The sequence below is a fragment of the Sipha flava genome, unplaced genomic scaffold, assembly GCF_003268045.1.
Source record: "Sipha flava isolate LNK unplaced genomic scaffold, YSA_version1 165_pilon_pilon, whole genome shotgun sequence".
NCBI lineage: Eukaryota > Metazoa > Arthropoda > Insecta > Hemiptera > Aphididae > Sipha > Sipha flava.
In genome coordinates this window covers 1,099,165-1,113,772 of record NW_020271833.1, presented here as the reverse complement: position 1 = coordinate 1,113,772, position 14,608 = coordinate 1,099,165, and the positions used below count along the sequence as shown (strand labels likewise).

At 27.6% G+C, this 14,608-nt stretch overlaps 1 protein-coding gene across 3 annotated transcripts in view; it reads right to left on the bottom strand.

Annotated features, from left to right (window-relative positions):
* LOC112679627 (zwei Ig domain protein zig-8-like) overlaps positions 1 to 14,608 on the bottom strand; it is a 345,073-nt gene that overhangs the window by 299,123 nt on the left and 31,342 nt on the right. For all 3 annotated transcript variants that reach the window (XM_025549512.1, XM_025549511.1, XM_025549513.1), the window contains one exon: positions 2,451 to 2,580. In XM_025549512.1, coding sequence (XP_025405297.1) covers positions 2,451 to 2,514 — 64 coding nt within the window. In that variant the 5' untranslated portion in view covers positions 2,515 to 2,580. The remainder of the gene's footprint in view (positions 1 to 2,450; positions 2,581 to 14,608) is intronic.

The window sequence follows — 14,608 nt, the reverse complement described above, 5'->3', positions numbered from 1 at the left end:
CTGAGGTGATGAGGAGGGTCGTGAGCACCATCGACCTGGCATCCCTTGGCATCATCTACACGATCAGGAAAGTGTGAACGGGAGGCATCCTCCTCGAGATAGCCTACCTCAAAAACGTCGTTTTCCTGATGGAAAAAGTGAAAGAGGTTGTCGGCAACAGGGCGTGAATTCAGCTGCCGGAAATGAAAACGGACAAGGCAACTATATAGTCCGGATATTTCTGCTCTTTCGGGCGGCAATCATCCTCGTACAAAATGGTATGGTAACGGTCGATTGGATAAGGTATCGGGTCAAGCTGGTTGAGAAGAGACAGCCTACCTGATTCCGATACCAGGGTAAGTAGCATCTTGCCGTAGAGTGCACCGACGCCGCACAGTTGAGAATATTCTAACAATGTATAAGGAGGCACCACTCGCACCAATAACCAGGTAACGAGAAGAAGAGGAACGGCTTTCGGAGGAGTCGGCGGGAGAGGAATCGGGCCGGTATATTACCGGTTCGTCGTTGTGGCCTGATCCAACATCGCGATGAAGCTTAGGTACGTGCAAATGAACCTCAATCACTGATTGGTCGCTTAGGATTTTTTTCTGGTCGGATGAAATCGCGGTAGCGTTGGTCAGTGAGCCGTACGATGTTGGCCCCACTGGCTAGCATTTCGAATCATCGTGTGGGACTGCAATGACTGTGGGTGGCGCAGTGCAAGTCCATAGCTGCCACGCTTCACCAGCCATGTCCATTATAGAGTTCGATTAATTTCTGACTCGTCTTGAGGGTTCCGTGGGAAAGTGCCTCGTGGTAGAGATTTACCTCTTCGTTAGGGGAGACTTAAATGCCCGGTCGACGTCATGAGGTGATCGACTCACGAACCCGCGGGGGATTGTCTCTCGGCTTACGTGGAATTAATAGACGATGCACCCCCCCCCCCACTCGTCCGCTGTGAGATGTTTGACGGAGACCGGAAGTGTCTCGTCCGGCGGATCAGACGTTTTGACTCGGATGGACTGGTACCCTCAATAGTGGTGAGTTCGGTCAGTTGGGAGGTGGTTTCACACTTCGTACGTGAAGTGATGATTACCAAAGAGGAAGCGAAGTGCGAGTGATAGGCCCGACAAGGAATAGCTCCAGCAAGGCAGGTGAAAAGGAGAGTGCAGGGAGGGGTTGGGCGCCTGATCGATTATTATTGTCTATATTACTTTATAATTTTCATTTTTGCTTGTTGCATAGATTATTAATATAATGCATAGATATTTTTAAGAAAAAAACATTATCAAGGACCACAGTTATGATTGTCTTGTCTATATCTCAACCTGAAAGACGATCCTTGTTTGTTTTTTTGTAACTTTCAATAAACGATAGTGACCTACCACCCGAAGCACTATCTTTCTAGGTAGTGATTGTACTATAAATAATATAAATTGTTATCTCAAGTATGGAAAATAGTCCTATTTTTAAATATTCTCATTCATTAGCTACATGATATATTTCATAGAAGCGGTAAATTGTTTTTTATAACTTTATTCATAAGATTCAATAGGTAATTCATTTTTTTAAACTCATGAAGAATTTTATACATGTACAAACATTTTAAACTTACCTGTAATATTTCAAAATTAAAATATACATCATTAAAACTAGCATGAATAAACATTATTTACAACTATAGTTCTAATTCTTATTAAAAACTAAAATTATATTTTTATTTTTAAAGCTTATTGTACTTTATTTTAAAAGTCATGATTTGTATTCAACTTTTATATGAACAATTGTGCTATTATTATTTATAAATCAATACTATATTTCTCAAGAATAAAATTTTAGTTACATATTAAATTGTCGTTTTTTGACTTTAAATATTCTGATATTATTCAAAAGGTTATAATTATAATTTATTTCAGTAAAATCATTTTTAATATATAAAAAAAAAAAAAAAATACAAAAGGAATTTTATACAGTGTTTTTTTTTCTTTTTTTATAGAGAAGTGAAATTTTAATTATGAAGTTTATTTTTACATTGTACCAATAAATTCCTAACAATAGAATACAAATATTATCTTTAATTTTTTAACTTTTAAAAATTATTTCTATTTCTTTTGCGCATAAGAAATAATAATAAAATATTTTAAATTTTAGTAAAACATTTAATTTATTATTACGATCGTTTAAGGGCCTTTAAGATTACTAGATTTGAAATAAATAATATCGCCTTTTTTTATGATAAATTTTCAATAAATATGTTCCGGTAGATTGAGTTTATTTTCTTAATTTTTTTTATTTATAAACAAAATAAATTTTTTTTTAAGCATACAATTTGCATTTATTCTATTTTATAGGTCAAGTACGCTAAACAATAGCTGTAGAGGTAGACAAATAAAAATATATAGCATACACATTTTTCCTTCGGAAATATGGGTATAGTTAATTTTAAAAGATAATAAAATATGAAAACTCACCATTTATAAGCAATGCAACTAAAAACAAATTTGGTACCATTTCCCTGAAATATATGAAAGTCATTCGTTGAGGATTATATACTCAATTGGATGGAAATGCTTGTGATAAACATTGTGGCTGTTGATCGCCCTGAAACATGTAAATTTAATAGATTTAACAACTTATTATACAAGTATTTTACACACAATTCAAAAACATATTTTAAACATGTTCATAGTTCAAATACTACAAAGTTATGGTTATGAATTCATAAAAATAAACATATTTTTACGTTAAAATTATTTACAAAAAGTTATTTTTTAGATTTTCAAATTATTTTTTATAATTCCTTAAATAGTTATTTTAATGAATAAAGTGAAAATATATTTTTATGTAAAAATTATTTTATATAATTTGATATTTACTTAAATTAATTATAATGAGGTTATTTCATATTTTTAATTAGTAGCGGATAAGAAATTGTTCAAAATCAGTATAGTAGAATAAATTGTTTAATATTTTTAATTAAATACATCATGCATGATATATCAACAGTAATAACCAACTGTATAGTGATTACCATTCAATATTTTTTAAATTAAGTATTCTTCTTCAAATTGTCCTCAAAATATTATGTAATTATCGACATCTTCCCTTTAAAAATTAATTTCACATTGAATTTTATAAAAAATGAAAATTTTTTATCAAATTTTCTAATGCGAACTGATGAATAAGCATGATTGGCAGTTTGTAAGTTAAAACAAATATCGTACAAGACTCAAAAAAAAAAAAGCAACCATAGTAATGGCTAGTAAACTACTGTAATTTTGTTTATTTATTAAAACGATCACTGAATAGAACATCGAAAGCTTGCGAAATGTAAAATGAAATTTTAAATGGAGCGAAAAATAAAACGAAATGATCTTCGTTGTTTCTTTTTCTTTTGTCTGTTAAATATTAATGGGTTGACAAGAAAAAATTACCACAGTGTGTTTCACTAACATAATTTATAAATATAATATTATTATCTCAAACGATATTTTTCAAAGTATTTTTTCTTTCTTAACTAACAAAAAGTTCATTCCAAATGTCCTGTACAAATTCTTAATATAATGATATTTCAGAACAATAACTTAAAAGGTAGAATCTTTGTTTTTCATTTCTTTTTTAACATTTTCTCAAAAAAAATATTTATTGAATTGCTTCGACTTGTTTATAATTATGAGAATATTATTTCTGAACGATTTAAGTTAGGAAATTCAGAAATATTTACACTGCAAAACGACACAATTGTCATGATATTTTATAGTGTTAAGCAACAACCACATAATAATGTTAAGGAAAGGTATATATATATATAGCAGAAATAAACATTTTTACCCACGAAGTTTTCAGTGTAAAATGTATGGTGGAACACAAAATTAACCGAGTATCTGAAATATGAACAGTATCGACACAAACAAGAATGTGAGGGAAATATCAATGCATTACTATAACCTAGTACTTAATAAAAACTACATAATAATTATTACATTTCGAAAATTAAGAGATTTAAAAAAATGAAAAACAAAAAGTATAAAACAAACAATTACAAAAATAAGTAGTTCCAAGAAAAAAAGAATTTCTAAATTTCTTCATAAAAATATTTTGAATTGTATTTTTAAATCTTTTAGATGCGTAACTTAATATCTGATGAAGTTTACTGATCAATAAGAAAAACAAAATCAACCATTTATAAGTTTATATAATGTTTCTGAAAATGTGTGATTATTAGATCTCATAATCGTGTTTTTTATTATTCTATAATATAACAAACTATAATATGTATATATATTTTATATAATAAGCATATATTACAGTGTTTAAACAATTTTAAAGTGTGTTATCTCACTATCATCAATTTAAATTTAGTGTCAATAATTAGTTTTTACATTGTGTGCATTTTAAATAATTATAATATTCACGGCAGTACCCCTAAAGGATTTTAGCAAGATGAGAGTAATGTAACATCCATTATCTCAACACTTTAAATAAGCGAACCCACATGGGACAATACGTATAAAAAAATACCTATATGTGTATTATTTACATTATATTTTCAAACATATAATATGTGTTACCTTCACAAGACAATAGTATGATAATCAGTTAAATAATTACGTATATAACGGTAACAATTACTATCGGTTCGACATGGATGACTACAGTCATTATTTTTAGTTTATAGCGATGTAAAGAGAGTAATTTGAACATATTTTTGCACTCGTGTTGTAAAATAATTACTATTTACGTCACAAGAATGTCATCATAACCAGTGAAATAATCAATATTTCCATTATTCATAATAAAATGTCATTATTTTTTTTTTCAATTTTAATTTTTGACAGAAAAATAAGAGCACAATCGTGTATTCGTGTACATGTATGCAATTTTATAATTGTATTTTTTTGACATACCTACGCAAAAGTACAACCATAACATAATATTTGATTTCCAGTCGGAAATATATCGACTATACAATAAGGTTTTAATTTTTTCTATGATCAGGTTTTTAAATTTAAAATCTGCATTAACATATATTTTCATACATCAACTTTTTAGATTAGAAATCCGACGCTGATAACACTTTTAAACAGATGATTCTCTATGTGCAAGAAAAAACTGAACAAAAAAATTAAAATTATGTTGATTTCAGTCCCGTGAGTATTTTTATTCATTTTAATAAAAAGAGTAATTTCGTGTTTTTATGTCTCAAATGTTTTATTTTAGGTTAAACCAAAAAAGCTGAGTCATTTAACATAGTGTTTCAAATTCAAAAGAATTTTCGGATAAATTTTTTCACGGCCATTCTAAGTTTGAATTTGTAATTAATTTTTTTTTTGTGTGATTGGCGATTATTAATTAACCATTTAAATCATAGTATGAACTGGTTTCTATGAGTTTGTTTTGTATTAATGAATACTGCGTTCTATTTTTAATAACTTACCATTTCAATGCCAGTTTATAAATTATTTTAACATGTGATATTATATTTTAGTTCAGATAAAATATATATTCAAAATGAAATTAAAATATATTTAATATTTCTATTTAGATAAAATTAACATAATTATCCTACTTATATATCGATTGGAAAATATATACATTTTTACGGTTAGACATTAAATATTGTAATATTGTTACTCTTTCAATATTTAAAAATAATTTTAATTTGTCTACTGAAGGATGAATTAATAAATATAAATTAACATTGTATATTTTAATATACTATATATTTAAAAAAATAATCAACACTTAAAACAATTGCAGAAATACCAACCTGGAGTACGGGGAATAATCTCAAGAAGTATGTGAAAAAAGTTTGATAACGACGAAAAATGTTGAATTTATTTTATTCAAAACTATTCGTTACGGAAATATGTAAATATTTCATTAAAAACGAACCATAAACTAACAATTAATAACTATCAACTTATAGAAATGGAGTGTCTAATGTAGATTATATAATTTTATATGCATACGTAATATAATAATAATAATAATAATAATAATAAAATATAATAATAAGTAATGTAATAAACTGAACGCAGCTCCATATTTAAGATTTGAACCTGATCATATAAATGACATAATTCGTACTAAGACCAAGGATCTCACTAAATTTTTGGGTACAGCCCATTTGTGCCTCTGAGTAGTCCATTTGCACCCATAAGTTAAGGTTTTGCCTTTCGATTTATAGCCCATATGCACATAGGCGTGTCTGAAAATTTCGTGCAAGTATGGCCAATAACATTTTTCATTAGGAAAATTGAAATTTTCATTTAGGATACGAAGACAAATAGTGACTTATACACGATACACTACCTCGAGAACGTACGTAATAATTGTAGCTACTACAGTAACTATAGCTAGTAAATATTATACTCAATTTCTTCAAAAAAATAAAAGGTATATAACATAAAATACAACTAGAACTACACGGGTACTTATAGCTATAGATATTAGAAAATAAATATTATTGGTTAGTTTTTGTCACAGATATATTATACATATATAATATTTTATGTGAAAATATTTATTATTTAGTTCTGTTTTATTTAATCATTCGTTTTACTTTTTAGTAATTATTTTTAATGATTTAAGCATAAATTTAAAACGGAGCTGGGTTTTGCAGATCTGGCCTTTGCCAGAGTGGTCATAGCTGTGAACACACTTATGCATATGCAACTATTTCGTACACAATTGTGATTTAATATTATGATTGTCTCAACTTATATTTCTCGAAACCAAATTTCTACTTAAGTGGAATTTAAAGTTACAAAAAATAAAACACTCGTGGATTTTAAAATTATTTGTTATTTTAAAATCCATTTTAATTTTTAAGATTTGTAATACTGTAAATTAAATAGTAAGTACAATATATAGCTTCACTATAAGATTCACAGAGGGAAATGAGATTTGTCATGAACTGCAATTAAGATAAAATGGACCGATATTCAATAAGATCGAAAAAAAATAAAACACTAGAAATAGTTTAATTTGTCAATAATATATGAGTGTTCAATTTTAAAATAATTCAGTTTCGCAACGATGTATGGTTTGCATTAAAAATATTCCGAGCAAAAATGGGCTATAAAAATAGTGTAATGGGCGTAAGTGGGCTGCTCCGAAATGTTTATAGTATATTTTTTTATTTATTAAATAAAATAAAAATAATGAATTTGTTTTTGTGGATCTTATTACAAAATATAAACATATACTCATTATATAACATTGTACTACATTATATTATATTATTTTTATTTTTTTATTTAAACAATTTTAATGTTGTTTTGTGAAAAGAGGTTAAAAGTTATAATGAAGGATACAATGTAACAAAATATTAAGCTAATAAAATAGGAAGAAAAAAAAGGTTGAGAACTGCTACTATAGATAAAATGTGTTCAATAAATTAGCATTTAATGTATTAAGTAATAGATTATAATATTTTATAAAATAAATATTTTTCTGTATCTTGTACATATCACTGTTAAAATCCGAAATCTAAAAACTAGTTACCACAAATCCCTTTAGTAAATTCTGATTTTGAATATTTAAAACTAGAATTAACTAATTTTTGTTTTGTTAAAACTACTTATGTTTGAAATATATTGTTGAAAACTTGAATTGTCTACTTAAAATCCGTATTGTTTATATTGATTATATAATCTGTCAAAGCTGTCGTATCTAAGTGATTTGATGAAAAACTGGTTGACAATATAGATAAGATATATACGTGTGCGTTTCAGGTAGTTGAGGTTTGAATTCATGCATTTCAGTTAAAACTAGTTGTTTATGTTTAGACTCGGAGAGTCGTGAAACACACAAATAGAAAGAAAAATAATTATTGAAATTGTGTTTGATTTTATTTTATAATAATAAGAATTATGCTCGGAGAGCTTAATGACACTAATTAATAAATAGTAATAATATATTTGTGCTCTGAGAGCTTATAACGAATAACGGACGAAATCACAGGTCGCGTTGACGGGAAAAGAGATCTCAAGCAAAGAATAATGCAGTTGGTGTAATGACGGAATTACTCAGACTATTACACCACTGACCAACATAAATATATCGTTCATCGAGATCGGGAGAGATACCGTCTTCCAATGCTGCGTAAGTATTCGGGGGAAGGTCTTACTACAACACTGGAGAGACAGTAAATGGTGACTTTCAATCACGCCACCATGCCTTTTATAGGCAGGTGCACCGATAACGGCGTTCAGTGGCGCGATGGATAAAGTTTTTGTGACGGACCAGGATCCGATATACAAAGTTTAATATAATTAAAATAGTATATTAATTAACCATGTAATATGCATGGACAAACTCGATATCTCAATAAATAATAATAACCCTCATCGATGAATATTAATATAATAATTATAATAAGATAAGATACCGAGCGCCCGCACATGTTACGTAATTATTGCATAAACACTAGTTTTTACTAACCTATTTTAATTATTTTATTTTTTTTTATTTAGGTATTTAACACCCCAAAGGGGTAATGAGTATAGTTTTTAAATTAGCAAAAAGTATACAAATAATTTTGAATGATATCATATTAATACATGTTTAAAAGAAAAATATTTGTGAATATAATAAAAAAGTCTAATAAATTATTTAATATTCAATATTAGATTTTTTTAAATTAAGTTGAGAATCAAAAAAGAAATAGAAGTTTGGTACATTATTACATTATTCTAAAAGGTGGTACTTCGGACTATTTTTGATAATATTTGTCGAGAAATGAGGTACTAAAAAAGGATGATTGTTTCTTGAATTGAAGGTTGGAATTTTAAAATTTATTTTATTTAGAAATTCTGATGAGGAAAATTTACCATTTATGAACTTATAGACAAAGTTTAAATGATTAAACATCATTAAATAATCTTCTAGAAGCTAATTGTTCTAAGCCTAATTCTAAAGCTATGGTATCAAGAGAAACATCCACTAGATTTAGTTTGTGTGACATTATCCTCAAAAAAACGGCGTTGGATTTTATCAAGTTTATCAATGAGATTAATTTGTGTAGAATTTCAAATGACTGATGCATATTCTAATATTGATCTGACGAGTGAGCAGTATAGTACTTTTAGACAGTTAGAGTTTTTAAATTTGTGACAATTCGGTTTATAAAACCAATAGCCCTTAGAGCTTTACTATAAATTAAATAAATATGAACATTAAACGTCAGGTTATTTATTTAATATGTGGCTAATGATTTATTTTTCTGACGATTGAATTAAGTATAATTAAATTTAGAGGGGTTAACTGAAAATATGCTTAAATTACACCATTTCAAAATTAAATCTAGATCCTGTTATAACTGGTTTGAATCGACATTAGAATTGACTGGTAGATACATTTTCAGATCATCAGTGAATAGTAGATATTTACAAAATTTAAAGGAAGAACCTACATCGTTTATAAATATAATGAATAAAAGAGGGGATAGGTGACAACCTTGAGATACACCAGATATTACAGTAGTATTTAAGGATAAATGGACATTTATTTTAACACAAAATGATTTATTACATAAATATGATGAGAGCCATGATATCAGAGAGTAACCTATACCAAGTTTTTTTAGTTTCAACACTAATATGTTATGATCAACCGAATCAAAAGCCTTTTTTAGATCAGTATAAATTGAGTCAAAATGGTCACTTGATTTAAAAATATCGATTAAAAAAAGAATAGTAAATTATTAAATTAGTTTCCGTTGATTTCAATTTTCAAAAACCATGTTACTTATCAACTTAAGTATATTTAAAAGGGTCATATAATTTTCGATCTATAAGTTTTTCTAGAATTTTAGATATAGTACTTAATTTTGATATTGAACGATAATTATCGTTGATAATTAAGTTGATACTAATTTTGACGGTGTCCGGGTTTTAACTAAAACATATTAGTTGTAAGATAATAAATTAAAATAAATATACATTCATATTCATAGATTAATTATGTAAAGTAAATGTACTGTAATAGTTCTATTCGATGAATAATCAAATTATTGAAAAATATATATTTTTATTTTCGCTCTCTACAAAAACATTGTACTACAAATAGCCTTAAATGTTTATTGCTAATATAAATATGTACCTAAAATAAAATTTACTACAAATTGTAAGATCTTGGTCTTCTCCATAAAAATGCTCAGCGGAGTGAGTGTAGTTTTTGATGAATAAAATAAAAATAAAAATAAATAAAATACCACAGATAACATGTATCCTTAGGATTCATATTTTTTATAACATACATCTATAATTTAACTATTGATTATACGACTTCATACGATTTATCATATACCATTGCAAAAAATGTACGGTCACCGAATATATATTTTGTTTTTTTGATATTTAATGAAACATCAACAATTAATGGTAGAGTATCTATTACGAAACAACTGACCAATTTCCGAAGAAATCTTATCCAATTCACTGAACTTGATAAAACTATATGTTCGCAGCCAATATAAAAATTGGCAAAGGTATTGAAAACCTTTTCATCTGAAATATGGAAGGGGTATAATCCAGTAATGTTTAGTATGTAAATTCTTTTTCATGACTTTTTGTATCATCATAAAATATATATTTACATTAATAAATCTGATATATCTACCATTATAAGAGTAAATAATTCACGGATATAAAATCATACTTAGTCCCCTCAAAAAAAATGAAACTAGAAAAGCATAATTTGGTATATTATCAAGGGTATAATTTCAGTAGAATTCAATTGAATACTTATTTTCAAAAGCCAAGACTAAAGTTATAAGTGTCGATTGGCATCTGGGCTAATAAGGGCGGTACACATTTACACCAAAAGTGTACCATTTCTTTTTCCACCAAATTATATTTTGACTGATACCCGTATTCATCAAAACAATTTATAATACAAAACTCACTAGTTAGACTTATTTAGCACACCATTACAAGTGTTAGGTATTGATATAGTCTTTATTGAACTCTACAATGAATTTAATTTTGGTGTTAGAACATTAAAATAAAATACGACAGCAATAATTTAATACCAATACCGATAAGACGAAGCATTATCATATCCATATAGCATAATATAAAATAATAATTTTATACGTACACAGTGTATTTTGAATATTTCATGTACTTATATGTGATATAGAAATTGATATGGTGGAAACAGGTATCAGTCAAAATAAAATTTGGTGGAAACGTGTTACGCTCGTCAATAATGGATAACATTTTCATACGTGAAAGTGCTCATCAAGATCCTCAATCCAAATTCCCTCCCATCCACTTTCATATCTTCAGATATACAAATGCTAGGCCGAAACTCTCCACCGGTTAATGTTTATTAAAATTTACCAGAGCAAAATCATAATCTCGATACTACAACTACACAACTTTCGTACACGTTGTAATATAATGAACAAGTTCAGTACTTCCAATATGATACGCGTCAGTTGCGTTCATCTTCACGAGCACACATATCGTGTGCACTGATGTGTTACGAAATCGTTAACGACATAATGGCTTAATATAGGTCCCGACCTTTGGCATCGTTTGTCTTCGAAAGACAATGCATACATAGGTATCAATCAGTCTACTTTGCAGGACACTTCCAGAAGCGTACATTTGCCCCCAACTAAACATTCCCTAACCTATGACCGCGGAACTTATAATCGTTACATCACGAAACTTTGGATATTATTAACAGATAATGTTGTGTACCGTAATAATGCGATGAAAACATTTAAGTATGTTTTTTTTTTCAAATCCCAATACATTTTTTCAATCGATTTGATGACCCGTAATATTATGTCGTAATGAGAACTTAACAGAAATTATATGTTATTAGTTATTAATAACGAGTTAGTGAATATAAGCACAAATTGGGCCCAATGCATAGTGGTTTTAAATAAACATCGATTGTTTTTCCATGTTTTTATGTGCCGAAATTTTTCGAATACCTTCAACCGACACATACAAATTGGATCACTCTATATAGCTATATCAAGGATATTATTCAGTCTTACCCTTAACTGGCTTACTGCGCAGTATTATATTTCGATTCAACTATACGTTCATTTTAACTTCAACTAAAAGTTATCAAAAATTAATTTTTTTCGTACATTTATATATCTGTATTTTTAATTATAATATAATTATAACATGATTTTAAGTTACATTTTTTAAATTTTTTTAAGGAATTTTTCAAATTAAAATATGATTATACATCATAGGCGGATATTATTATTATGTAATCGTAAACGATGTAATATTGAATAACGGGCAGAATATATAAAAGTGCTAGATTGTCGAGACACCGTGATTTCTATGCACACGTCTGAAGACGCGCCGCCGGTGCGGTGCGATTTGATTTTTGGCTGCACAATCATTTATTTAGCCACGCAATCCAGTGGCTATTCCTATATACGCGTTAAGAGACGCACGGCTGACACTACGGAACTAGAATTAGACACGTAATGCACTATTGTATCAAGTCCTCTGTTTGGAACGATTGTGCTGTGTGTTTTCGAATATTTACCATTTATCAACATATGTATAATGTCCGTCATTAAAAAACAAAAATTAATTTTAAAAGTAATTCTTTTACAAGAAATATAATAAGAACAAGGCATCCATCATAAAATATTTATTGTCAAATGAAAAAAATAATGTACGTGAAATGTTCTTAGTCAGGAAAACTGAATAATTTTTCCATGTCCTAATAAAAAAACATTCCAAATTCAGGGAATACTTAAGATTGAGCTGGGGATACATTTAAATATATACCAAACTATATATTCCAACATTTTAATCAAGCTACAGGTTCTTGGGTCACGCGACTCGGGTCTGTGTCTTGACTGCTCTCCGAGCGGCCACCGCAATCAAAGGAATCGGTTACATTTAAAAACAAGTAAAGTAGTACCTGCACGACTAAAATTAAATCGTGACGCGTCGAGCAGGCGTCTTAAGACTCATGCATAAAAATCACATCTAAAATGATTAACCTTAATGTGTCATTAATTTCAAACATCATTAAATCCAGTCGATTTGACGAAACATCATTGAATGTTATCGGCAAACACGAGAGTTTTATAATATTATATTATCATCGGAATATCAATTGTAACATGTTTTTTTTTTTTATTATTTTAAAAGTAGAGGACTAGGTAGTTTTATTATTGTACGTCATATTAAAAACAATATATATTTTTAGCTTTTTAACGATCTCATTATTTAAAACATGATTTTTTTTTTTTCGTGACTACCGATAACAGTATAGCAACATTATTTATAAGTTAATGGAAAAATAAATTTCAGAATTTTAAAATGTAATTTATATTTATAAAGATCGTCGACACAAGAAATAAACATAAATACATAAAGAAATATTCAACATCAATAAATAGTACCATCACTAAAATGTATTGCATTGATTGATACCATAATTGTCTGGGCGGAAGTAATGCAGCATTAAAAAAAATAAAAATGAAATAATTGTGAATGTATATTATAATTGCAATTTATTGATAACTTACTTTTTCAGTACATTTTTAAATGTGTAAGTGTTAGTGTATGTTAAAGTTAAACTAACATAAACTAAATAAACTAAACTAAACTAAATTTTTAAAATTTGCATAAGATTATTTTCGACAACTGAAAACAAATAAAGCAAAAAGCAAGAATTTCAATAAATTGTTTACTCGTATTAGTATAGGTTACTACTAAAAAAATGTTAGTTTTGGTAACACGTCATTACAGTTGAAAATATTAACTTATAACTTATAATTATTAATGAACCACAAATATTCACGTAAAAAATTTGATAAATTTAACTAATAGTTGATTGAAATCCAACTAGTGGATTTTATAACACGATTTACATTAAAAACATATGCTACCTATTTTCCGTGGGTTATTTACCAGACTTTTAATTCATCAAATTCAAAGAAAATTTTATTTTATTAATAAACGGTATTAAATATTTTTTTCCAACTCAGTTTATTTCATATACATTTATTTTTATACGTTTCGATGAATGCAAATAGAACTTACGTAAAGGCAGGTACATAGAGGCAAGTGTGAAAGTGTCTTCGTCTCAGTGATACACAGACTTATTTTTACGAAAAAAGTAATTTTATGTAATTATTATTTTTATGATTTGTTTTTTTTAGTTTTTTATTTTAATTATGAAATTATTGTATTTTTATTAAATCAGCAAAAATAAATATTTTTATAACAGCATAAAAATTCAGTTTCTTTTATTTAAGACTTGATATAAATTTTCAAGTAAAGTGATTATTTTAATTAAGTGATTTAAATTTAATATATAGTTTGTATTCAGTATTGTTTTTTTTAAATTTCATAAGATTATTAGCGGGTAGCTAATCACATTGAAATAATGTTTGAATTAAATATTCAATGCAAAGCAGTGTATTTTGTAAAGTTGTCTTTTTCGTTACTTATGCATATTGTACTTATGTAGTTATGACTGTGATTAAATCAAGATATTTTTGAAATAAATTACATTGCTGACTATTACAATAAATAAATGATTTACTACCTGATTATTCTAAGTATTACTAGATTATATAACGTTAATTAAATAAATAATAAAAAATTAAAATTATATTACA